Below are 27,697 nucleotides of genomic sequence, written 5' to 3'. Positions count from 1 at the left end.
TTTTTTTAATTTTAAATATATTTTCAACCTAAATCTTCAACCTAAATTGCTTATAAAAATGTAATATCACAAATACGACAAATACATTTGTGCAAAAAAATTGTTTGTATTATGATTGGTGTAAATCATGACAACACAGCAACTCAGGTACAGTCATTATCCTAAGCTAAAATAAGCCCGTTCCTCAGTTACGACGCGTGATGAGCCATGCGCAGCGAGCCGAGCCAAGCAAGTATCTATATATATATATCTGTGCAGCGTCTGTCCTGTGTTGTGTTGTCCTGTGTTGTCACTGAACTACTTTCTCAAACTTTTGTGAAATCGTACCAAACTTCTGGAATGCACATATCTCTCCCGTCGGTATGTCCTACGGGTATTTTTTTGAAAAATTTTCCAATTTCTTTTTTGGGGGGAATTTTTTTGGGGAAAATTTTTTTTTTCAACTTCAATTGTTTATAAAATGTGATATCACGTATATTACAAATACATTTGTGCAAAATAATTGTTTGAATTATGATTGGTTTAAACCATGACAAAACGGCAACATGGGTGCAGTCATTTATCTATATATCTACACATCTGGGCAGTGTCTGTGTTCTCACTTAACGACTCCCTCAAACTTTTGTTTCCATGGTTGTGAAGTGTTTTTAATAACGTTGTGGTGGTTTTGAATCACGTGGTGGTGAGGTATTTTGAATTATGTGGTGGTGAGGTGTTTTTAAATGACGTGGTGGTAGGTGTTTTTAAATCACATGGTGGTGAGGTGTTTTTAAATCACATGGTGGTGAGGTGTTTTTAAATCACATGGTGGTGAGGTGTTTTAAATTAATTGGTGGTGAGGTATTTATAATTACGTGGTGGTGAGGTGTTTTTAATTAGTTGGTGATGAGGTGTTTTGAATTATGTGGTGGTGAGGTGTTTTGAATTACTTGGTGGTGAGGTGTTTTTAAATGACGTGGTGGTGAGGTGTTTTTAATTTCGTGGCTGTGAGGTGTTTTTATTACGTGTTTTATGGCTGTGAGGTGTTTTTATTACGTGTTTTATGGCTGTGAGGTGTTTTTACTTTTGTGGTGGTGAGGTGTTTTTATTACGTGTTTTATGGCTGTGAGGTGTTTTTATTACGTGTTTTATGGCTGTGAGGTGTTTTTAATTTCGTGGTGGTGAGGTGTTTTTAATTTCGTGGTGGTGAGGTGTTTTTATTACGTGTTTTATGGCTGTGAGGTGTTTTAAATTACTTGGTGGTGAGGTGTTTTGAATTACTTGGTGGTGAGGTATTTTGAATTACGTGGTGGTGAGGTGTTTTGAATTACGTGGTGGTGAGGTGTTTTGAACTATGTGGTGGTGAGGTGTAATCGTCCCAAACTTCCAGTCTGCACCTACCCCTCCCCTATGTATGTGCAGAGGGGTACTTTCTTGAAAAAAAAACATTCAACCTAAATTGCCTATAAAAATGTAATATCACAAACACAACAAATACATTTGTGCAAAGTAATTGTTTGTATTATGATTGGTGAAAATCATGACAAAACAGCAACTCAGGTGCAGTCATTTATCTATATATCTACACATCTGGGCAGTGTCTGTGTTGTCACTTAATGACAACATCAAACTTTTGTTTCCGTGGTTGTGAAGTGTTTTTAATAACGTGGTGGTGGTTTTGAATCACATGGTGGTGAGGTATTTTGAATTATGTGGTGGTGAGGTGTTTTTAAATGACGTGGTGTTGAGGTGTTTTTAAATCACATGGTGGTGAGGTGTTTTGAATTACGTAGTGGTGAGGTATTTATAATTACGTGGTGGTGAGGTGTTTTTAATTATGTGGTGGTGAGATGTTTTGAATTAGTTGGTGATGAGGTGTTTTGAATTACTTGGTGGTGAGGTGTTTTGAATTACTTGGTGGTGAGGTGTTTTAAATTACGTGGTGGTGAGGTGTTTTGAATTGCATGGTGGTGAGGTGTTTTCGATTACGTGGTGGTGAGGTGTTTTAAATTATGTGGTGATGAGGTGTTTTAAATTACATGGTGGTGAGGTGTTTTGAATTACGTGGTGGTGAGGTGTAATCGTCCCAAACTTCCAGTCTGCACCTACCCCTCCCGTATGTATGTGCTGAGGGGTTCTTTTTTGAATTTCAAATATATTTTCAACCTAAATTGCTTATAAAAATGTAATATCACAAACACGACAAATACATTTGTGCAAAATAATTGTTTGTATTATGATTGGTGTAAATCATGACAACAGAGCAACTCAGGTACAGTCATTATCCTAAGCAAAAATAAGCCCGTTCCTCAGTAACGACGCGTGATGAGGCGAGCGTAGCGAGCCGAGCTAGTATATATATATATATATATATATATATATATATATATATATATATATATATATATATATATATATATATATATATAAATATATATATATATATATAAATATATATATATATATATATATATATATACATATATATATATATATATATATATATATATATATATATACATATATACATATACATATATACATATATATATATACATATATATATATATATACAATATATATAATATACATATATATATACATAAATAAATAAATATATATACGTATATATATATATATATATATATATATATATATATATATATATATATATATATATATATGTGTGTGTGTGTGTGTGTGTGTGTGTGTGTGTGTGTGTGTGTGTGTGTGTGCATATATATACTAGCATAGAAGTCAGTCAAAATGACGAGTTGCAACAGCTTCTTTGACAGTTCAACCTCGTGAGCGTGCCAAAGTCTGAAGTCTTGGCCTAGCGTCAGGTGTGCTTCCATCTTCTTTATTTATTATACATTAACAGAAATTATTTGTCTGTTATTAATATCCCTTTATTTATTAACAGAAACTTTCCTCCTTCAAGATGTCTCTGATTCCTTAATATCTCTTCCTGGTTACTCCCTCCTCCGGTATGATAGACCTGAGCCTCGTCCTGGAGGTGGGGTTGCTATCTTTATCAAAAACTCTTCCTCACTCTCCTTGCACTGCCCTCTCTCCACCCCACCCCCAGGAGTACCTCTGGCTATGGCTTCCTCTCCGCTCCCACCTTTTGTTCATATGTGTTCTGTACCGTCCTCCAAACAGTGATGACTCCATTTACATTTCGCTGTCGGTCAACATGCACCAACTTCTATCAACTCATCCCAACTCTCTCTTCCTCATATGTGGCGACTTCAACTGTCATAATGCCAGCTGGCTGGGTGTGGGTTCCTCTCTCACCAGCCCTGGCACCTCAGCAAGGACTTCTGCGACTCATTGGGACTGACACAATGTGTCAATTTCCTGACCCGGATCTCAGTCAACGGAGCATCTTCTCTTCTGGACTTGGTTATGACTAACTTCCCTGAAAATGTCTGCTGCTCTTGTTCTACTCCAATCGGCTCATCTGATCATGTGCTTGTTAAAGTGGACATCTCTCTGACCATTCTCAGAGAGCCTCCTCAGCGTCGACGAGCCTGGCATTTCACTCAGGCCAACTGGCACGGTCTTCAAGCAGCCATCAATCATCTGGACTGGTCTCCCATCTCTACTGCCTCTGACATCAATTCTTCCTGGGAATTCTTCAAAAGCAAACTGCTCTCTCTCATGCACAGATTTATCCCATCTCGTCTTCAGTTGTCTTACCCTTCCTCCCGTCCATGGTACACTGAATCTTGTGGTGAGGCAGTTGCCCTGAAACAACTTGCCTTTGCCTCTTGGAAGGCAAATCCAACTGAAGGCAATCTCAGTTCCTTCCACCAAGCTCGGAACAAGTGTGTGTCTACCCTCAGGAGTGCCAGGAAGCACGATCTCTCCCACACTCAAGATTGAACTATCAAACCTGTCTCCTTCCTCCAAATCCTGGTGGCGTCTGGTCAAATCCGTTTCTGGTGTTTGTTCCCCCTCCATCCCCTCCCTTACCTCAAATGTCTACACAGTTGACACCGCACGTGACAAAGCCGAATGCCTCAACTCTGTGTTTGCCTCAAAATCTTGTGTCCCAAACCCATCTCTCTCTGTTCCCACCTTTCCCAGTCGAACCCAACTGCTCCTGGACTCTGTGTCCTTCTCTCCTGACAAGGTGGAGGAGTTTTTGTCTCACCTCGACTCTGATTCTGCAACTGGACCAGAAGGCATCAGCCTACGGGTCCTAAAATCCTGCTCTGCCGCTCTATCTCACCCTCTCTCTGTTCTTTTCACCCTCTCTTTTGCTCAAGGTCATCTGCCAGCATCTTGGAAATCAGCAAACATTACCGCTTTACACAAAAAGGTGCAAAAACAGATCCTTGCAATGACAGACCAATCAGCCTGATTCCAATTATCAGCAAAGTCATGGAATCCATCATTGCTTTGGATATCAAATCCTTCCTCTTCTCCAATGGCTTGATCTCTGATCATCAATTTGGATTCAGACCAGGTCATTCTACTCTGGACATGTTGCTTCTGCTGTCTCAACAATGGATGGAGGTCCTCAATGCCAAACAGGAAATCAGAGCTGTCTCACTTGACATATCACGTGCCTTCGATACGGTCTGGCACCCAGCTCTGCTCACCAAACTCTCCTCCTAAGGTATCCATAGAAATCTCCACTCATGGCTTGCGGACTTCCTCTCTGGTCATAGGCAACGTGTGGCCCTGAATGGATTTCTCTCATCTCCCCTTCCTGTTCTGGCTGGAGTCCCCCAAGGTAGTGTTCTGGGCCCTGTGCTATTTCTGGTCTTCATTTATGATCTCTCCGACTCTCTCGAAAATCCTCTGTCTCTTTGCTGATGACTCCACTATCTGCCGCTCCATTCTTCATCCCTCAGATCGGCAGTCTGCAGCCTCCTCACTCTCTGCAGACCTGGACAAAATCACAGACTGGTCAAACAAGTGGAACATGTCTTTCAATCCTGACAAATCTCACACTTTTACGATGTCTCTCCGAAAAGACCGACTGGAAAATCCTCCCATCTACTTTCTCAACAATCCTCTCCAAGAAGTTCTGTCGCTCAAGCTTTTGGGTCTCACTATCTGCCATAATCTTTCTTGGGAAAACCACATTTCCAAGCAGGCCTCCAAAGCCAGTCGTGAACTGGGCATCCTCCGTCGTGCGAAGTCCTTCCTTGGCACACCTGAACTCCTCACCACATACAAGGCTTTCATCCGAAGCTCAATGGAATACTGTTCTCCCCTATGGGCCAGTGCTCCTGCCTCACACCTAGCTCGGCTTTACGCTGTTGAAACCAAAGCTTTCAGAATCATTGGAATCTCCTGCGATGAAGCTAACTCCGAGGGCCTTTCACTCACTCACCGCAGGCAGGTTGGTGGTCTTTCTGTCTTCTACCGACTCCTCTCCGGCCTTGCTCCCCCAGCTCTCTCTGTGCTCTGTACCCCCAATATTCCTTCAGGTCGCACAAGATCTGCCAACAACCCTCTTCTGGTGAAACTGACAAAATCAAGACTCTATAATTCACCTTCACTCTTTCATTCCTCTTTTATCTCGCCTCTGGAACAAACTCCCTCACTCTGTTCTATCCCACTCGTCCCTCCAGGTCTTTAAAAGAGCTGTTCACCACCATCTCTTATCTTCCCCCATCCAAAACCTTGATCTTTTCTACCCCCGCTAATTCACCCCAGATAGACTTTTTTTGAAATTCCAACCTCTTTCCTGGAAGTCCTTGCAGTGTTCATATGTTTTATACCTCTCCCACCTCCCCCCAAAGCCCTCCCTCTTCCACATTTCTCCCGATGTCCCTGCTCTCAAATGTTGCGTTTGTGTCCTTCCCCCTCTCTCCCCATCTTGTCTACTGCTCCCATTATTTTTGTGTTTTATGTGTCGGTTTGACTTTTTGTGTGATCAATGTTAGCTCTTTTACGAGCCTCGATCTTGTATACAAAAAAATAAAAAAAATAAAAAATATATATCCTACAGACATAAATGAACAGTCTTTTACTCTGCGTGCGCTGCACATGATGTGCAGCAAATGTCAGCTCCATGCACCTTGTATTTATGTAGTTATAAAAAAAAACGCTTCTGTACACTGCCTTTGAGGCAAGCCATCTACAATTCCAATTTGAAGAGACATAATTACTCTTTTATGGAAAATGTTTTTCAAATTTTTTATCATGAAAATTAGACCGTGGTGAACACAGTCATGTTAAAAGATTGGCTTTTAAAACCCTATTCAAATCAGCCTTGTGAAGGGGACAGATATGTACAAATGTAAAAACACACTGTGTTTTATGTAGGTAAATGTCGATATCAGACCCGATCACTGTCATGGGTACCAGGAAGCAAGTGCCAAACGAGCTGTTGCTGCATGCATCCTGACAAACAGGAAATGCCTGCCATACATCAAGTTGTCTGTGGTACACAAAACAATTCTGAACTCTTGTGTACCACAAACAGGTTAATGTGTGTAAGCGTTTACTGCGAGGGTATGCGGTTCTTTGTTGTTGAAATGTTTTGATTTTTAACCTGTTTTTGTATAAAAAGGCCTCGCTCATAAGGCGAGTGCCAACAATCTCGAAGCAAATGTCTGTGGATGATCCCTCTCTGGGGTGGATTGGTCTATAAAATTAAGAATTAAATTATCTTCCTGATAATGGCTGCAGATACAATCCTAAGGAGATGTAGAGGGCTGTAGCTCTGCTAAGCTCATGCTTAATAGGCAGAGCCTATGAAACTGTTTTGTCAGAAGAGCCTTTTGCTTAAAAAAAAAAAAATATATATATATATATATATATATATATATATATATATATATATATATATATATATATATATATATATACAGTGAAACCTTGACTTACGAGTGCACCAACTTACGAGTTTTCCGAGATACGAGCCGTCGCTCGGGCGGTTTTTTGCTTTGAGATGCGAGCCGAGATCCGAGTTACGAGCTTACGCCACCCGCCACTAGGTGGCCCAACGAGCGTTCCGGTCACGTGGTTATCTTGCCGTGCAAGCATCTCTGCCGTATATCGCTGCTGCTTTGTTTTCGCATGTTGGTTATTTTGGAAAATTTCTTAGTTTTAACCATGGGTCCTAAGAAATTGAGTGCCAAGGGCCGTACTGAGAAGAAGAAGAGGATGATGTGCTTGGATATAAAACACGCAATCGTCGAAAAACATGAGCGAGGTGTGCGTGTTGTCGACTTGGCGAGGCAGTACGATCGTAGTACTTCTACGATATGTACGATTTTGAAGCAGAAGGAGTCGATAAAGGCTATAACGCCAGCCAAGGGCGTTACGATTATTTCAAAGCTCCGTACCTCTATCCATGAAGAGATGGAGAATTTTCGAAACATTTTGAAAGGGAGGAAGAAACAAACCTCGTTGGACAGGTTTTTATTGAAACGCCCTGCAAGTGAAAGCGAGGAAAGTGTGGCGAAAAGGGCAAAAGTTATCTCCTCCACCTCCGCCAGCATCTTCGTCTGGTCTTCAAGGTAAATACACTGTAGCGCGATGCTGCGCGTGCTAATGCTTACGCAAGGAGCAAGCGGACAACGCGGTTCATACAAGAGTCTTTATTCAAACTGCAGCACTAAGCTGCTCAAGGCTGCGCGCCCCGTCTATATCCTGAGGCCACGCCTCTCTCCCCGGCGTGGCCCACCCCCACTTGGTGTGCGGGGTGATGTCACCACGTCAGTGCTTTCGTGTCCGCCACAACACTTAATAAAACCAGTTTATTTCTTTACATTGAAGGAGTCTGGACTCCAGCAGAATACGGATAAAAGGATGGCAAGGCACAAACTCGTCCGAGAAGATGTTTATTCGTAAAACCAACTCGGGAACACTAAAAAGCCCGTTTATCGGGCTGCCTTATAAAGCAAAACCAAAAACCCAAACCGAAACCGAAAGCCACGCCTCTCAAGCGAGGCGTGCTTCGGTGGTCACGTGATCCACAGGTGAAGCTCATTATACCCGCACGCGCGGGACGCTTTGGCGGTCACGTGACCAGCCACTCTGGCGCCGGGGATCCCCGCCGGTGACGTCACCGGCTGGAGCAAGGAGATTCTGATGCCGGTCTTGCTTGGGGGACCCATCGGTCGCTACAACATTCTCTTTTATTATGAACAGTATATACGAGGTCGTGCTTGTTTATACATTATTTGTTATTTATAAAGTACATTTTTCTTATTTAAAAACACGTAACAAAAAAAATTGGTGTGGTTTTTTGGGGGCTGGAACGGATTAATAGCATTTCAATGCCTTTTAATGGGGAAATTTAATTTGAGAAACGAGCAAATTGAGTTACGAGCTCGGTCACAGAACGAATTAAACTCGTAAGTCAAGGTTTCACTGCATATATATATATATATATATATATATATATATACATATATATATATATATATATATATATATATATATATACATACATACATATATATATATATATATATATATATATATATATATATATATATATATATATATATATATATATATATATATATTGTTGCGAATATGGAATTTGGCCTCCATATCCGCTTGTAAATATTCCCCTATTTTCTCCAATACTCCCCAACTTTCCCCAATCCCCCATTCCCTAGTCCCATTGCATGTAAATAACAATCAGTAGAGCCGACCTTCCCCTTATTCCCCCATTAAATGTCGTGCCCAGGTCCACCGCACCACACGTAGCCACCTTTCGGACATCTTCCTAGTTATTCTTAATCTATGTCAGTTAAGGCCTCGTTTCCATTAATTATGACTCTTCGTTGCACCAGAATGTGATTATATGGCATCAGTAGTGAGTTTAGGACCTTTCCCATACCTCCTCCCATCTTCTTCCCCAAACAACAACAATAACAACAACTACAACAACAATTACAACAACAACAGAGGGGATGGCGGCGGAGCGGGGGAGGATGCGTCCTCACACCGGCTCGATTAGCTCCAGACCATGCGCTCCACGGGGTTACCCCGAAGGGGCTGGCTGTCAGCTCCTCGTCGGGGGCGGAGCCAGTAACCCCCCCCGCACGCACCCAATGAGAAGCAACGTGCCGATTCCACGAGGCGGAGCTAACGAGCCGAGGGCGTGTCACTCCCCGCCGGATATACGCGGCCACGCGCCGGATGTGACGTGAGATTCGCCCCCAGCTGGAGAAAGACGGACCTGCGAGCGCTGAAACAGATGCGCCTGAGTTTGGAGAGGCCTGAGAAAGAACGTCACCTCTGAGCGCTGCGACGAGACCTCCCCGCATCTCTGGACCGAACCGTGTACCCTGCTTTGAGCCAAGAGTGCACCATCTGCCATCGCTATCTGCCTTTCCTAGCCATCAAACCCCGTGTGAGTCAGTTTTTGTCCTGTTTCTCTGTGGTCTGTCGGGAATAATATAAGGTTGTGTCTAAGTGCCTGTCTTCCTATGATGTACCTCTTGTAGTTGTAATCTAACCTTCCGCCTTAATATAACCTCCTCCGGAGGTCTTGAGAACTGAACCCCTGGTGTCGTATTGTGTCATTATAACCCAGCCGGGTGTCTTCTCTTTCCTATTGAGCCAGCGTAGCGCGGCTTCGTCGACGTTCGAGTACAATCGGGTAATTTGTGCGGACACGACGGCCATTCCGCTCGGCCCACCTTAACATCAAAGTCGTGTCTGTAACAATTGGTGTCAGGAGTGGGATTCGAACCCGGGACTAAATTTATTAGGCCCAAATTTTGGGAGGGAAAATCGATTCGGAGCGCGTACTGCGCTCGACGAAATTATAACGAAAAAAAAAAATTGGATTTGTTTTACGAAACTCGAATTTTGCAAGTCGCGCTATGGCGGATCAAGACAGCTGGGGTCCGGTAAAGGAGAGTGAGGTAGGGTCGATCCAGGACCAAAATGAGGGACAGGAGGAGAGCGAAGCAGTGAGGGCGGCAGGTTCGCAAAATAGCGCCGTCACGCACGAAGAAGCGGGCGCGCAAAATGGCGCCTCGCTGGTCACCGCGCCCGCGACCGTAGCAGCGCCGCCGATGGATTGGGGCCTATTTATGGAACAAATAAAGGCGCTCATGGTCCAGACAAGTGAAGACCTGAGGAATGACTTGGGAAACCAAATGGGGGTAATGGGAAACCAAATGGGGGTAATGAGGGACGAAGCGAGGGCTCAGAGTGAGCAAATGGGGGTAATGAGGGACGAAGCGAGGGGTACCAGTGAGGGGTTAGACAATAATTTTGAGGAGTTAGACAAGAAATTTGGGAAGATAGACAATAATTTTGAGGGGTTAGACAACGGGATAAAAGAAGTGAAAAATGGGTTAATGGGGGTAGAAAATAGAATGGCTGCCCAGGAGAATCAGATAGAGGGAGTGAAAAATGGGTTAGAGGGGTTAGAAAACAGTATGGAAGGCAAATTGAGGGACATGAGGGACCAAGCGGAAAGGGAAGTTAAACAAATGGAGCAGCAGATAGAGGGGGTCAGAATGGGGGTAGAAACCAAACTGGATGCTCACAGGGAGGAAATGGAGCAGATGAGGGTGGCATCTGGGCAGGAGATGCAAGTGATGGGAGAGGAGATCAGAAGAGGAGTGAGTGAGGAGGTCGGAGGAGTGCGCGAGGAGGTGAGGCACTGTAAGGAGCACATGGAGAAGGAGGTGAGAAAGGGGACTGTAAAGTTACAAGGGGGCATAGAGGACCTGACGCAGGAGGTGGAGCAGCTGACGGTGGGACAGACGGAGTTAGTGGAGCAGGTTCAAAGGAACACTGCGGTATTAGGAGGTTTAAAAGCGACACAAAACGACATAAAAAACGACTTGATAGCGACAAAGAGGGAATGTCAGATGGTACGTGAGGGACTGACAACGAGGTTGGACGAGGTGATAGAGGTAATGGAGACGAAGGACCGGCAGGTGAGGACGCACCTGGAAACGGTCAAGGTAGCCTTAGAGGATGAGCTTGAGGAGACGTACCGGGGAATAAAAGAGGTGAAGCACAAATTAGAAGAAGTGGAAGAAGGGATGAGCGAAATTAAGAAGCGACGGAGAGGGGATAAGAAAGAGATAAAAGAGGAGATAAAAGAATTGGTCCAAAGTCTGTGTTTGGATCGTGATGATGTGCTCATTAACCGGATGAGGGATTCGCAGGTGATGGAGGAGAAGCGAAGAGGAAGAGGACCCGGTGTAAGTGGTGACCAATATGGTCGTGCGTATGATGCGCCAGGGGATTTAAGAAGCTTGGGGGTCGAGATAGACCCGGGTGTTCGTGAGAGGCCACTGGTGAAGTGTGTGACAGGTCTGGTGTGCGAAAGAGGAGGTGTGCGAGAAAGTCCGACTCTGGGGTGTGTGAGGAAAAAGTGTGTGCCAAGGAGTGAGGGTGTTGGCGAGAATGAGTCGGTCGTAGCGCGTGTGCGAGGGAGCACATGGAAGCGTGCTGTGGTGAGTGTTACAGAGGGTGTGACGGGAGAGTGTGCGCGAGGAAGGTGTGTGACGGACAGGTGCATGGGGAAAGAGTGCGCTGTCAAAGGCAAGGAAGAATGCACACCTGTGGTGAGTGTTACAGAGGGTGTAACGGGAGAGTGTGCGCGAGAAAGGTGTGTGACGGACAGGTGCATGGGGAAAGAGTGCGCTGTCAGAAGTAAGGAAGAGTGTCCACCTGTGGTGAGTGTTACAGAGGGTGTAACGGGAGAGTGTGCGCGAGAAAGGTGTGTGACGGACAGGTGCATGGGGAAAGAGTGCGCTGTCAGAAGTAAGGAAGAGTGTCCACCTGTGGTGAGTGTTACAGAGGGTGTAACGGGAGAGTGTGCGCGAGAAAGGTGTGTGACGGACAGGTGCATGGGGAAAGAGTGTGCTGTCAAGAGTAAGGGTGAGTGCGTTGTCACGAGTGGAGGTGAAAGTAGTGAGAGTGACATGGAGCGTGAGTTAGTTGTGACAGGTGAGCGAGGATGTACACCTGGGATGGAAGGATGCACACCTGGAATGGTAGAGCGTGAGTGGGAATGCACGCTGGAGTTGGTGGTGAGGCACGTGGTTGGGTGTTCGAATGAGGGCACGCCTGTGATTGTCACAGAGGAGGTGACCGAGGAGGGGGTGCGAAGCGGTGTATTGGTGAGGTGTGCGAGCAACGAATGTGTGCCAAAGTGTTCGGTGGTCAGGTGTGTGACCAAGGCTGTGAGTGGAATGAGGGTACCTGGGTGTGTAAGGAAAGGTACGAGGAGCATGAGCACGGCTGGATGTGTGAGCAAGGAACGGGCTTCGGGGTGTAAGAATCCAGGTGAAGCATCGACGTTACACAGGTTAAAGGTTAGGTCGACTTTTAGCCGAAGCGGGCCCTCGGTGCGTGCCGGGCTTCGCGTGCCGCGAGAACCAGCGGGGATCCGAGCCACGGCGGGTTCGAAAGGACCGCCGTGCGCGACCCACGCTGGGCCTCGCTTTGAACGGCCGCGTCCGTGCTCCAATAGGCGGAGCTGGCAGCCCGATAGAAAGGGTCGTCATGGCGACCACTTTTTGGTGAGACGTGCCGGCAGGTCGAGATCGGGACATTGGATGGCTCCACGCCGAGGTGATGCGTGGGATCTCGGCCCGGGTAAGCCCCCGTCCCTGCACCGAGTGCCGGACGCATCCAGCCGCCGGCACAAAACAACCAGCATCCATTGCTTGGCTTTACGAAGCCGGGCTTTGGACAGGGATTGGCGCACCGAGAGGACCTAATAAGTAGACGGGTGATGGTGATAGTGATAGTAGTGATTTGATACAAAAATTTAGAAAAGTGAATAGAATTGGCAGTAAATGGAAAATTTTTGAATTGGTTGGAAATCTGGACGAACAAAATTGATAGTGAGAGACCCCCGATGTGGTGGGATGGCAAATCCACCATCCCTCACAGGTGGGGGCAAAGGAGCAATAGCTTATGGGGTGTATGGCAGTGGAAACTAGCCCGGGTGGGTTAGGATATGGTGTGTAGGGATCTAGCGAAGATTGACATTAGGTAACGTTAAGATTAGTTAGTGACTGATACCTGTAGTGGGGACGCAGGTAGATTAGTGTGGATTATAATGACGAGGGAGCGCAATAGTTAAAGGGACGACTGGGAAGCGCAAGTTTCAGAAGGGAGTAGTTAGCTGAGATGATGCTGTGTGTGTGAGGATTGAACAAGTGTGATTGCACAGGTGTGCAACTGGACAGGTGTGTGGAGCAGTGTATGAGTAGTGAGTGTTGTGGATCAGCGCGAATGCGCTTGGGGAGAGAAGGGTGCAGGTGGCACCAGGTGTGAGAGCACAGGTGTGCAGGTACAGGTGTGTGGAGAGAGTTGGAGTGAGTGGTACGGAGTGGTGTGCATGGTGCGAAGGTGTGGATGGGGGAAGAGTGGACCCCTTTCACGAGCACCCGGGGCGGGTAGTGTAAGTGTTAGGTAGAGGGTGCAGGTAAATTGTGGTTGGATATTGGCATTTGTGGTGCGGTTGCAGAATGGTGTTGTGAATGGGTGCATTAGTGTTGTGGAAATGGCTGGGCGTGTAGCCTGTTAGTGTGTGTAGTTGGTTGGGCACTCCACCACTGTGAGGATGTCGGCCAGGTGAGGCCGCAGGTGGGCTCTGGGAGCCGGTAGTTGTGAGTGGGTGCCTGAGGATCCCGGGTGTGGATCGGGCAGCCCAGTGCCAGAGAGGGCACGGAGTGGGGAGAGCGCCAGAGGGCCTTCCCCAGGTAGATAGGTTAGGGTGAGGAGCTAGGTAAGCTCGGGTGGCAACTGCAGTGGTGGAGGTGTGCAGGTGGGTAGACCCGCTGGGAGAGGTACACGCCACAGCCCAGAAATTGTGCGAGGGCACCGGGAGATGAATCGGGGGAGTGAGACCCCAAATTGAAAAGCACCACAGTTTGGCCAATGGGAATTGGTTTTTAGAACCCATAGTGTAAGAGGGCCAATGGTTTGGCCGGAGAAAGACCCCGGGTAGTGTAAAGTTGTTAAAGTCACTTAGGAAATAGTTAGGATTGATGAACCTGTCGCACCATACGCAGCCACTTACCTGTGGTGATGATGATGACTCCACACCTGTGTTTTCTTTGTTTTGTTGCAGGAGATGAATCGCTGTGTGGATTTGTGAGACGCATCACGACGTGGATGAGACATTGGGGTGATTCCATCTCTCCCTCCCTAGGAGGGACTGATGATGAATTGGTAATGGCAAATTATGATGTTGAGTTGGAGATGGCAAATTTTGATGAGAGTTGAAAATGGCAAATTTGATTGGTTAGGAGGGAGAGAAGACGAATTTGGTATATGGGAGGAACGGGGAAGACAGTAGGGATGTTTGTTGATTTGTAAAGTAGATGTTTATGGGTAGTGTTGTGTTGTGTGGATACAGTAAGGGGTAAGGGAGGGGCCATGTAGGTTACCTGGTGGGGGGGGGGGGGCGTACGATAGGAACGTACCTGTCTCACCTGGTTCCCATGTGCCCCCAGTGTGCATCACCTTACATTGCGTGCACTTTTGCGCCCTTACCACCTTACTCACTTGTCTGCTTCTTTTGTCTCCCACCTCCGAGGATCTGGCTTTGGGGTAGAGAGAGAGGAGAGAGAGGTGCTGGCTGCGCAGTTGTGGGCCTGCACTTTCGCTGTTTGCTGCCGGGATCGATACACCATATGGACCGCAATGTTTGTGGCCACCCACAATGGACCGCAGTTCGTTTGCGGCCAAGCACCACCCGGGGATGGACCTATGGGTCAACGTGGCACCTATGCCATACAGGTGAACCACTAATAGTTAACACCACCAAGTGCACCACAAGAAGAGCAAGAGACACCTGCAGGGTTAGGGGTTGTCGAATTTATTTTTATTCCAATGAACAATGGTGACTGCACCGATTGGCGGTGGGGTGGTGCTTTTGATGCTGGGACAGGGTGCTCTGCACGTTATTAAAGGCCGTCGGCCACAGAGCACTCGTGGGTTGGTGTATCGATGTTGGCAAGCGCGCTCTCTCTATGCATAACATCTGCATGTGTTCCTCCAAAGACAGGTCCTGGATCGTAGTGTAGATATCAGCGTAATCTTGTAAATAATGCTCCCTACCGGCTGTATGTGTAGTTTGCGAATTCTTTCCGGATTCGGTTATCCTGTGGGTGTGTTTCTGTGAGGAGAAGGGTGCAACGTCGCAGGGGGACATATTTACTCATTTGTGAATATCTGTAAAACTGTCGCACTCAGGGTAGAGTTAATAGTAGAGGGAACTACATTGCGTGCCACACTAAAGTAGGTAAAAATTTATCGGGTCGGGACGCCCCGAGGGTAGAGAAGGGTGCAATGTTGCGAATATGGAATTTGGCCTCCATATCCGCTTGTAAATATTCCCCTATTTTCTCCAATACTCCCCAACTTTCCCCAATCCCCCATTCCCTAGTCCCATTGCATGTAAATAACAATCAGTAGAGCCGACCTTCCCCTTATTCCCCCATTAAATGTCGTGCCCAGGTCCACCGCACCACACGTAGCCACCTTTCGGACATCTTCCTAGTTATTCTTAATCTATGTCAGTTAAGGCCTCGTTTCCATTAATTATGACTCTTCGTTGCACCAGAATGTGATTATATGGCATCAGTAGTGAGTTTAGGACCTTTCCCATACCTCCTCCCATCTTCTTCCCCAAACAACAACAATAACAACAACTACAACAACAATTACAACAACAACAGAGGGGATGGCGGCGGAGCGGGGGAGGATGCGTCCTCACACCGGCTCGATTAGCTCCAGACCATGCGCTCCACGGGGTTACCCCGAAGGGGCTGGCTGTCAGCTCCTCGTCGGGGGCGGAGCCAGTAACCCCCCCCGCACGCACCCAATGAGAAGCAACGTGCCGATTCCACGAGGCGGAGCTAACGAGCCGAGGGCGTGTCACTCCCCGCCGGATATACGCGGCCACGCGCCGGATGTGACGTGAGATTCGCCCCCAGCTGGAGAAAGACGGACCTGCGAGCGCTGAAACAGATGCGCCTGAGTTTGGAGAGGCCTGAGAAAGAACGTCACCTCTGAGCGCTGCGACGAGACCTCCCCGCATCTCTGGACCGAACCGTGTACCCTGCTTTGAGCCAAGAGTGCACCATCTGCCATCGCTATCTGCCTTTCCTAGCCATCAAACCCCGTGTGAGTCAGTTTTTGTCCTGTTTCTCTGTGGTCTGTCGGGAATAATATAAGGTTGTGTCTAAGTGCCTGTCTTCCTATGATGTACCTCTTGTAGTTGTAATCTAACCTTCCGCCTTAATATAACCTCCTCCGGAGGTCTTGAGAACTGAACCCCTGGTGTCGTATTGTGTCATTATAACCCAGCCGGGTGTCTTCTCTTTCCTATTGAGCCAGCGTAGCGCGGCTTCGTCGACGTTCGAGTACAATCGGGTAATTTGTGCGGACACGACGGCCATTCCGCTCGGCCCACCTTAACATCAAAGTCGTGTCTGTAACAATATATACATACATACATACACCTATATATGTATATACACCTATATATGTGTATATATATATATATATAGATATATATATACATACATACACCTATATATGTATATACACCTATATATGTATATACCTATATATGTGTATACAGTGCCAATAGAAAGTCTATACCCCTTTTCAAAATTTTCACCTTTTGTTGCCTTATAGCTTGGAATTAAAATGCATTAAACCAGACTTTTTTCACCTTTATTTATACATCGTAACCCACAACCTCCAAGTGAAAAACAAATTCTACTAATATCAGAAAATTTATTAAAAATACAAAACTAGAATATCTTGATTGGATAAGTGTCCACCCCCCTGTCCCGCCACCCCCCGAGTTAATACTCAGTGGAAGCACCTTTAACAGCAATTACAGCTGTGAGTCTGTTAGGATAGGTCTCTACCAACTTTGCACACCTTGATTGGGCCCAATCTTCTGCACAAGACTGTTCAAGCTCAGTCAAGTTGCATGGGAAGTGTTGATGGGCAGAAATCGTCGAGTCATGCCACAGATTTTTTTCGATTGGATTTAGGTCGGGACTCTGACTGGGCCACTCAAGGACATTTATCTTTTTGTTCCTTAGCCACTCCAATGTAGCTTTGGCTGTGTACTTCTGGTCGTTGTCATGTTGAAAGGTGAACTTCCGTCCCAATTTCAGCTTTCTTGCAGAGGGCAGCAGATTTTCCTCTAGGATTTTTCTGTATTTTGCTCCATTCATTGTTCCCTATATCCTTACAAATCCCCCAGTCCCTGCTGATGAGAAACATCCCCATAACATGATGCTGCCACCAGCATGCTTCACAGTAGGGATGGTGTTCTTTGGGAGATGTGCTATGTTGGGTTTGCACCAAACATAACATTTTGGCCAAAAGGTTCCGTTTGACCACAAACACATTTTGCCACTTGGCTTCAGATCTCCAGAGTGGTTGTTTGCATACCAAAAACAGGACTGTAGGTGGGCTTTTTTTAGTAATGGCTTCCTTCTCGCCACCCTACTGTACAGGTCAGACTTGTGGAGTGCTTGGGATATTGTTGTCACATCCACACAGTGACCCGTCTTTGCCACAAAGGCCTGTAGCTCTTTCGAAGTTGCCATTGGCCTCTTGGTGGCCTCTCTGATCAGTCTCCTCCTTGCTTGGTTATCCAGTTTGGAGGGATGGCCTGATCTAGGCAGGGTCTTCGTGGTACCATACACCTTCCACTTTATGATTGTCTTGACTGTGCTCCAAGAGATATTCAAGGCCTTTGAAATATTTTTATACCCATCCCCTGATCTGTGCCTCTCCACAACTTTATCCCAGAGGTCTTTTTAAAGCTCCTTGGTGCTCATGGTTGAGTCTTTGCTGTGAAATGCACAACCCAGCAGAGGAAACCTACAGAAACAGCTGATTTTATTCTGAAACAATCAGAATCACTGCAATTTAACACAGGGGGAGGCCAATTAAATTGGTGTGTGATTTTGAAGGTGATTTGTTACACCTGAGCTAATTTACAATTGCTATTATAAGGTTGGACACTTATCCACTAAGTTAATTCCAGTTTTGTATTTTTAATACATTTTCTGAAATTTGTAGAATTTGTTTTTCACTTGGAAGTTGTGGGTTACGATGTGTAAGTAAAGGTGGGAAACATCTGATTTAATGCAATATAATTCCAGGCTATAAAGCACCAAAAGGTGAAAATTTTGAAAGGGGGTGTAGACTTTCTGCAGTACACTTTAGGCACTTTATATTTTCCTTGCATTTGATTTTGAATTGCTAGGTAGCTAGCTAGAGACCATTTGTTGAGAGAACTACAAGTCTTTCATGTTACAGCTACTCACAAACCACCTTGAGGTTCAAGGGAACAAATTTAAAGTTGCAATGCACTTCATCGCTGCATATTACTTCATAGCCACTGTGAAGTTATATGTTTGCTGTAGCGGCATCCCGAATGCAAAACCCTACTTGCCCGATATTCAAGTATTCATTTCAGGAAAAGAGCAGTAAATTTTCCAAGTTAATGGTGGGGGCAAAATACTAGGGCAAGTGGAGGTATCAGCCTAACTCCTTGGTTAGTGTTCTGGTTCATCTCCATCACCGATATATCGCATCTGCCATATTTTTTTTATTACATTTTTTGCAGGTATGCCATATTTATGGCTGACAGGATCGCTCTGAAGTAGCAGCAAATGGCCTTTGAGCTATCTCGCCTGGGGGGGAATTCCTGGCCCGACTATAAACTGCAATTGAGGTGCTTTGCAGGAAGGGTGTTGTAGAAATGACTACGCCATCTTTCTGAAAGGGTCTGCTGAATTTTTTGTTCAATAATTATTATTTTACGCACTTCAATAGTACAGAAACTAATCGTACATACATCAAAGAAAAAGCCCTGCTGCTCTGTAATGCATGTGGGGAAATTCGGTGATGGAGATGACACCGCTTTTATCTGAGGCACAACTCGGTCAAACTTCCCAAAATTCATTGCAGCCTGCTGCTAACTTAAAATGGATTTGATACTTCCAGAATCCAGATGCACTTGAAATTCATGTCAACTTTTGTTTTTTGCACTGCAATATTGCAGAGAATGCTGCGCAAACGTTTGACTCGTGAATGAAAATCGCTTCAAATTCAGCAAATCGGCTTGTGGCAAAGTGGTGCTTGCTATGTCACGGGGATTGGTGATTAAAGGTAATGTGTGTTCAAAATAAATGTTTCTGAGAGCTTTTTACCTTGCTAAGGATCTCAAGTTGGAATCCGAATGCTTGTCCATGGCGTGAACCGGCGTTCATGAAGTTTCCAATGAGCAAAGCGAGCGTGAGGATCTTGTGGAGAGACTTGCTTCGCTGCACTTCTTCACAAGCAGTTGTTGCCGTGGAAATGGCCGGCCGCATCGTCCCGGCCTGCTCCTGAAACTGCAGCCTGAACAGAATGCACGAGAGGCGAGGCCGTAGCCGACGTATGGAGCTCAGCTACAGGAGAACGAGAAGAAAGATGTTGAATTAAGAGATGAACGAGTAACAGGGATCATGAGTAAAGAGCAGAATCAGCCGTAGATCAATACTGACCACGATGCCAAACTGCTCTGGCTCCGAAAGGTTATCGTAGTCCGAACGGAGCTGTGCCAAGCTATCCATCTGCTCTTGCTCGGGCAACTGCTGCAACAGGCTCTGCAACGAGATCCAAAGCATTATACTACACGCACTGTTTTCAGTTCTCTTCGTAATCAACTGGAAAATAAACTTTCAAAAGCTTTAAATCATCCACTTACCAAGAAATCCACTTTTAATCACGCAACTTAAAATCACAACTCTTGCACAAATTCTTCCAGAGCCGTATAACTATGAAATTAATCACTAGTGCATTGGCACAAAAAGTATCCATGTATCCACTGGGAAGAGTCGCTATATAAATGCAATTATTGTCATTACGATTGAAAAGTCTGGTGTTGGCTTGTTGGTTAAGGTGGTTGGCTTAAGACCTTATGGTCTTGAGTTTTAGCACCTGTTGTGCCGCTAAATAATACCAGGTGGGTTGACTCAGCCTGCCATCCTTCCACAATCTGCAAAATGAGTACCAGCTTACTGGAAACAGAGGGGGCACCGCATCAGCAGCACAACCGCATTCCCAGCAATGCAATGGTGCAGCCAGCAGCCACAGGCTGCGTACGACATAATGATTGTTAAAAAATTTACAAAAACAATTCGTAGTTACTCTTATTCCTTGTAAACATGCAAATCCCACAATGCCGGAATTTAGAGGATATGCACGAGGAAGCTACACAGAGAACACTCCACAACACGTGCGGAGGGATGCATTGTTCTGCAGCATGGGAACTCAGCGGCAAAACTTCCTGTGTTTTTCCCCTCTCGATAGCATCTTTTGGTTGAGAAAAGCAATTTGGCAAGAATATTTTATGCATGTCAAAGAAACACCATCTGCATCACACAAAGCCAGCAACATAAACAGGATTGCCGATGCCTTGGGTCCTGAACCGTGAACTTCATATGGTGCACGTGTGCGCTTCTAATTCTCAGCAGCTTATCCCTGAGTACCTGGTTCTATTTCTCCACATATCCTTCAAACTAAATAGTGATGGCCTTGTCTAATGCATGCTCTGAACTCCAGAGATCATGGCAAAATAACGACAGAGCCAATTCTCATTTCAAGCTGATGACCTCTTTCCTTGGGAAGGGTGCCGAGACATTCCAGATTAATAAGCAAATTCTGCCGCAGAGTTGTAGCGTATTCTGACAACTTTCAAGAAAACATAATCAAATCATTGCAATCTTAGCCCATTATTATTTGAGTTCAGAACATATGGCAATCATGAAAGGTTCAATAACGATTGGTAATCAAACAAATGATATGAGACGAGCAAAACTAGAACGACACTCAGTAGAGAGCATAGTCTCACCTCAGGCGTTCATTCCGAAGAAAAGCTCGTTACCATCGTGAACTGAACACGCGACTATTATGGCCCATATACCCGTATCATCCATGCATCCTATTATGTCACATACATTTCAATTATCCATAGCTTTATTGATTATTGTGTAATTATTAGGATATTTAACAACCACTTTTGTGCACATAAAGGCTAAGTTGTGTCAATAATGGTGAATATGGAAAAAGAAATTCAAGCAATATTCCCCATGGCTCGTCAATCATATTAAGAATTAGGTTATTATTATATGTATATAGTATCGCATCAATCTGTTAAGCGGTTTTGTCGAAGAAGGTTTTTTGTGTTTTTATTTTCAATCCAACATGGCCACCAGACCACATGACTGCTGACATCATAAATTTAATTCTTCACTGACATCGTGTGATAGATCTGATACATGAATTTTCCAATTTTTTGGATCAGGATTTTGATTCAACCAATTATGGCTGGAATACCACTTCACTGATGATGTCATTGTTATCACCTTCTATAACCCGTGGTGAGTTTATGCCTTTTGCCAAGTTTCAATTTTTTTCGTCGAGTGGTTTTGGAGAAAAATATGTCCAAATTTTCCTTTTAATCCAATATGGCTGCCATACCATGTGACCTATGGCAACAGACTTAACAACAGCATATTCTCCATGGGAAGTTCCTCCTATGTTTAAGGTTTTGCATCGATCGGATGCGGTTAGAGAGGGAAAAAAAACAAAAGCAAAAATATATAGACGTGGACGTACACACGCACACATGACAATAGTCTTGCAGTCCCTTTGGGGTGAGACGAATAATAAGTAATCTAGAATGAGCAATCAGATTGTAGACACTCACCAGGAATTGTTTTGTGTGGCATGTGCGTGCTGGTGTGTTTGTGCTTTTGTGTAGACAATGCATTGACAACTTAAGGTTACGTTCATACAGTGGACAAACAGACCTTTTTTCTGTTTTATTGTATAGATTCACATTCCATTCGTATGTATTTTATAGACATACTCACATGCCATATTTTCTAGAAAGCAGACATATGCATGTTTTAATAGTACGCACACTATAGACATACTAACGTAATAGTATGTACTTTATAGATATACTCACGTAATAGTATGTACTTTAGAGACATACTAACGTAATAGTATGTACTTTATAGACATACTAACGTAATAGTATGTACTTTATAGACATACTAACGTAATAGTATGTACTTTATAGACATTCTCACACTAATACAACAACAACAACAGGCATTTTAAGGCCATTTTCCCTGCAAGAGCGGGGGTTAGCCTTGCGGTCCCCATGACAATGTTCTCCATTTTGCCCTATTTTCTGCATCTCCCCTTTTTAACCCCCTTGCCCGCATTTCTTCTTCGACCATCTTTGGCCAAGTCTTTCTCGGTCTTCCCCGTCCTCTACGCCCTTCTACATTCGTCCTACTTCCCCGTCCTCTACGTCCCTCCAGGTCTTTAAAACAGCTGTTCACCACCATCTCTTATCCTCCCCCATCCAAAACCTTGATCTTTTCTACCCCCGCTAATTTCGGTCCCCTTGTGTTTTATACCTCTCCCCCCCTCCCTCCCCCCCCTTCCCACGCCTCCTCCCCCCAAGCCCTCTCCCTCCCACACTTCTCCCTGCTCTCAAATGTTGTGGTTGTGTGCTTCCCCTTCTCTCCCCATCTTGTCTGCCGCTCCCTCTTTTTGTATATTTTGTTTGTCTGGTTGATTTTGTTTGTGAAATAAATGTTAGCTCTTTCACGAGCCTCGATTCAGTATACAAAAAAAATAAAAAAATAAAAAATAAAAAAATTCATTTCCATCACTCTTCTCAACCAGTCACTTTCATCCTACCTCAACACATGACCAAACCATCTCAACCTGTTTCTCTTCACAGCATCCATCACAGGCTCTATTCCCATCATCTTTCACAATTCATCATTTGTCTTTCTCTCTCTCAACGATACTCCACACATCCACCGAACCATTCGCATTTCCACCCTTTCCAGCCTTCGTTGCTGCTCTACGTTCATTACCCGTCTCGCTCCCATAAATCATAACACTTCTCACACATGCAGCATACACCTTTCCCTTCAGCTTCAACGACACTCCCCTCCTCGTCAGCACGCCACTCAGTTCCCGAAACTTCTTCCATGCACATCTCTCTCGAGCAACCGTTGCCGAGTCTGATCCACCTTCTCCATTCAGCATGTCTCCAAGGTAACAAAATGTTTTCAAACCTTCCAGCTTCATGCCGTCTCCAAGATCCAACTCAACATTTCCTCCATCTGCAGCTCCCTCTGTGCACACCTTACACTTGAATGTAGCTGCCACACTGGTTAATGACACTCTCAAACCACTACATTTTTGATGAACCCACTCAGCGCACATTGTACAATGTACATTGAATGGAATTCACTCCGACACCCTTCCTGCACACAGCACACGGCCACTTCCCAGTTCTTTCCACCTCACCACATGCTTTACCACTTGCCATGACCTTCGTTTTTCCGATATTCACCTTCAGACCTTTTGTCTCCATACATTCCTTCCACTTTTTCATCTTCTCCTTCAGTCCATCCATACTTTCTGCAATCAACACCAGATCATCTGCATACAACAACTCCCACGGTAAACCTTCCTTTACGTTCTGAGCCAGCACCTCCATGACAGCTACAAATAGTAGTGGACTTAGTACCGACCCCTGATGCACTCCCACCTTCACCTCAAACTCACCACTGTTCCCGTCCTTTGTCCTTACAGCTGTGCGCACTCTTTTGTACATTGCCATCACTACTCTGATCAACCATTCCTCCACTCCTAACTTCCTCAATGCCCATGTCACACTGTAATAGTACATACTTAATACAAGAAAGAGCAATCAGAGATTACAGGCCCTCACCAGGATGCGTTTTCAGTGTTTATTTAAGGCTTTGTGTTAAAACAAATATGGCGGACAAACCACGTGGCCGATAGTCGTTTTTTTTTCTCCACCAATTTATCCCGAGATGATGCTCAATAAATTTCATCTTGATCGGATGAAGTTTTGTACTTGTCGAATTATGACGTCATAATGGAGGCACTGATGAAATCATCCTTAACATATGTTATTCCCCATGGAGAGCTCTTTATAGACATACTCACATATAGACATCACGACATCACGATCATAGAGCCATGTCTCAATTTTTTTAATGCAGCGCTTTCAGAGATAGAGGTGCAAAATTTTTCGGTTTTTCCAAGATGGCGGCCATACCACGTGACGTATGACATCATCTTACTATAATTCACCAAATGTCCGTCCATCTGTCTGTCTGCCTGTTCGATGGTACCGTAAAAACTGCTGAACCGATCGCAAAGATAATCCTGGGATCTCCAGGAGTAAAATAGGCTATTTAGTTTTTCCAATTTCAGCTTTGGTCTCCAGCATTCTCAGGTTTGGACTCCCGCATAACATTCGCGTTCGCATAACGTTCATTGTTCTCATTGTGACGATGTTGCTTTCCTGGGTGCCGCGCGATCGGTGCAGCCGTTTGTGCGGCACCTGGGAAAGCAACATGTCTCCATCGATCGCTAACAGATCGCTGTCTCCATCGATCTTGCCAAGGCCGTAACAGTATCGGCTCAAAATCCTTTTAACTGTTGATTTGGTACAGTTACACGTATCGGGAATTTGGTACACGTATCGGGAGTACATACGACATAGCGATTGTGAACACGATTATCGATCACGATTCACGATCACGATCATCACGATCATAGTGTATCGATCACGATTTGAAACACGATGGAATAATATTTACCGATAGGAACAGTGATGTGGCTTTTATTGAAATTCTAAAGATACTGTTTAGATGTTGATGATTTGCGTGTGATATGATTCAACGGATGTTTGTATGAATCGTTTAAAATTTTAAAACCTTCAATTTCTGATATTTTGCCTTTTCATTTGGGCCTCCCAATTGAAGCCCCGCCCATAGGGCGGGTACCGTTGCTAGTAATTATCATTTTAAAATTATACAGATGGAGTTTCACCTATGTTGAAAGTTTCCTGTCAATCGGACCAACGGTTGCAGAAAAAAATCATATTTATTCTGTGTGGACAAACAAACAAACAGACAAACAAACGCACTCAAATGCAATACCCTCTCCTCAGGCAAGGGTAATAAGTATTTGCATTGTAATAGCAGTACTTTATAGACATACTCGCGTTGTAATCGTACTTTATAGACATACTCGCGTTGTAATCGTACTTTGGAGACATACTCGCGTTGTAATCGTACTTTAGAGACATACTCGCGTTGTAATCGTACTTTATAGACATACTCGCGTTGTAATCGTACTTTATCGACATACTCGCGTTGTAATCGTACTTTATAGACATACTCGCGTTGTAATCGTACTTTATAGACATACTCGTGTTGTCATCGTACTTTATAGACATACTAACTTTGTAATAGTATGTACTTTATAGACATACTCACACTGCAATAATACATACTTAATATAACTATTTGCATTGTAATAGTACGTACTTTATCGACATCCCCACATTGTAATAGTACGTACTTTATAGACGTACTGGCATTGTAATTGTACCGTAATACCATATACACGTATTTGCATTCTCGTAGTACGTACTTAAAAGACGTTCTCATATTTTAATAAAAAATATAACGTCATACTGGCAACTACCAGGTGGCATTTGTGGCCTATGCTAGCTGATGTTTATGTGTGGACTGACAGACAGACAAACAAACGAACAAGCAAACGGACCCAAATACAATACCCTCTTGTGAGGCTCATAAAACGAGTGTGATTCAAATCAATTACAAACAGATAAATAAAACAAACACGCTTTTTGCTTTCATCGATAATCCTTGTCAATGATGCAAATAAAATCCGAGTCTTACCTGCACCATAACCTCAGAAGTCCTCTCCTCATCCAAGGACACAATGATTTCTTTAATTTCATCGAAACAAATCCGGAAAGATCCCAGAAAGATAGCTGCACAAATCGAAGGTTGTGACATTAAATCCAAAGCAATTTAGACATCCATCATAGAATGCTTAACGCTAAGTGACATTTAAACTACTTACAAAGGTTTTGTGCGGTTTTGCCATCCAGAATTTTTAATTCTTTGACTTTCCTCCTCTGCACAGAAGCCTTCTTCCCATCAGCTTCATCGTCTTTCTTGCCTTGGAAACAAAGAGAAACATTCCACTGATGCACAATCATTCACTTCAACGGTCCTTACTTTATCCTCCTTCAACAAATAACCTCACTGCATTTGATCCACGATGATATTCCGCAAAAAAAGAATGATAATAAAAAATATCGCACCTGTATCCGAAAGTTTGCCATTTTTAATATGAAATCGCCAAATCCTAAAAATGCTCGAGGGGGTGCTGGGATGTTGGGATGCGGGATCAAACAAGGGGAGCATGTTGGGATGATGGATTAAACAAGTTGAGGATGTGGGGAGGAGGGATTAAACAAGGGGAGCATGTTGGGATGATGGATTAAACAAGTTGAGGATGTGGGGAGGAGGGATTAAACAAGGGGAGCATGTTGGGATGATGGATTAAACAAGTTGAGGATGTGGGGATGAAGGATTAATTCTAGAATCGCTAATTAATTAATTCTAGAATTCATTCGTCCGTTCTAGAACGGAAACCTTTAGAATTACCCTTTTGAACACATTACAATTAACCACAGTGGGTTAGAGGTTCTTCTTCTTCATTTTGAAGGACAAATGGACATAGCCAAATATTGAAGCGGCTTCACCGCTTAAAAAGGATCTTGCTCCTCTCTGGTCATGCACGAGCAGAACGAGATTCCACACTATTGTCCAAATTCAGAACTGCTAAACTGCAGGTGCATGCTCCGATTCGTGGTCAAAATATAACATTCAATTGAAATCAAGTTGTTTCTCGATCATAAACTGATGTTTGTGGATTGACAAACTGACAGACAAAGTGAGCCAATTGCTTAATTCCACTTTTCGCTTCACGTGCGCAGGGTAATAAGAATCAATGAGGCTAAGGAACTTGGATGCTTTATTTCCTTAACTTCTTTAAGTAAAGTGATACTTTAAAATAGTAATTCAACACATGCCCCCCCTGACCCTCACCTCCCCAACCCCACTCCACAACCACCAATAGCTGTTGTGCTTGCGTTGCATCTTAATAGCAACAACCACATGCAACGGAAGGACATCCGCATGGACAACGAGGATGCAAAAAAGTCATTTCCACAGGATGGAGAGAGTTAATGTGGGAGAGGTGGGGAGGATGGTATAGAAGGGTATAGGGAACGGAGCGGGGAATATTAGAGCAAAAATGGGATGTGGGGGAGGTGAGCGCAAGTGCAATGTGGGATGAGGGAAACAGGTGCCGAGAGGAAAAAAAAAAAAAGAAGGAAAAAGCAAGCATCATCAACGCACGCTCCGGCAGTAATGACGTCCACACCGTTTGAAGCGTACATTTCAAAGGCATCCTTTGGAAACATCAAGTGTATTACATCATTTTGTGGATTATGATTTTTCCGATCGAAATTGTTCATTCAATCGAAATTCTGGAATGATCCTTCAGATTGGAAAAGCCTTTTGTTCGGATGGCCTTGCCATTTGTTTTTGATCAGAGCAAGATTGAAGAAAAACTTATGAGATCCGCTGAAATCAACCTCAGATTTCATGAAAAAAAAAAATTAATCCAAGAATATGGTTTGCAATGTCGGACATCAAGGAAAATTAGTTAAGGAGGTGGGAAAATGAGGTGAGTTCAGGAAGGGATAGAAGATTTTAAAAAAGGCAACACAGACAAATAGAGATAAAATAGAGACAACAAAGAGGAG

The 27,697-nt window shown here is 44.4% G+C and overlaps 1 protein-coding gene across 3 annotated transcripts in view; it reads right to left on the bottom strand.

Annotated features, from left to right (window-relative positions):
• Nucleotides 1–27,697, bottom strand: part of LOC137439629 (protein diaphanous homolog 2) — a 132,414-nt gene that overhangs the window by 36,769 nt on the left and 67,948 nt on the right. For all 3 annotated transcript variants that reach the window (XM_068135569.2, XM_068135571.2, XM_068135570.2), the window contains 4 exons: nt 25,942–26,040; nt 25,755–25,849; nt 19,479–19,580; nt 19,143–19,382 (listed from right to left, as the gene is read on the bottom strand). In XM_068135569.2, coding sequence (XP_067991670.2) covers nt 19,143–19,382; nt 19,479–19,580; nt 25,755–25,849; nt 25,942–26,040 — 536 coding nt within the window. The remainder of the gene's footprint in view (nt 1–19,142; nt 19,383–19,478; nt 19,581–25,754; nt 25,850–25,941; nt 26,041–27,697) is intronic.

This window comes from Myxine glutinosa, chromosome 14 (assembly GCF_964187855.1).
Source record: "Myxine glutinosa chromosome 14, kmMyxGlut1.1, whole genome shotgun sequence".
Lineage (NCBI taxonomy): Eukaryota > Metazoa > Chordata > Myxini > Myxiniformes > Myxinidae > Myxine > Myxine glutinosa.
The sequence above is the reverse complement of the archived record's forward strand: the minus strand, read 5'-3'. Positions and strand labels throughout refer to the sequence as shown.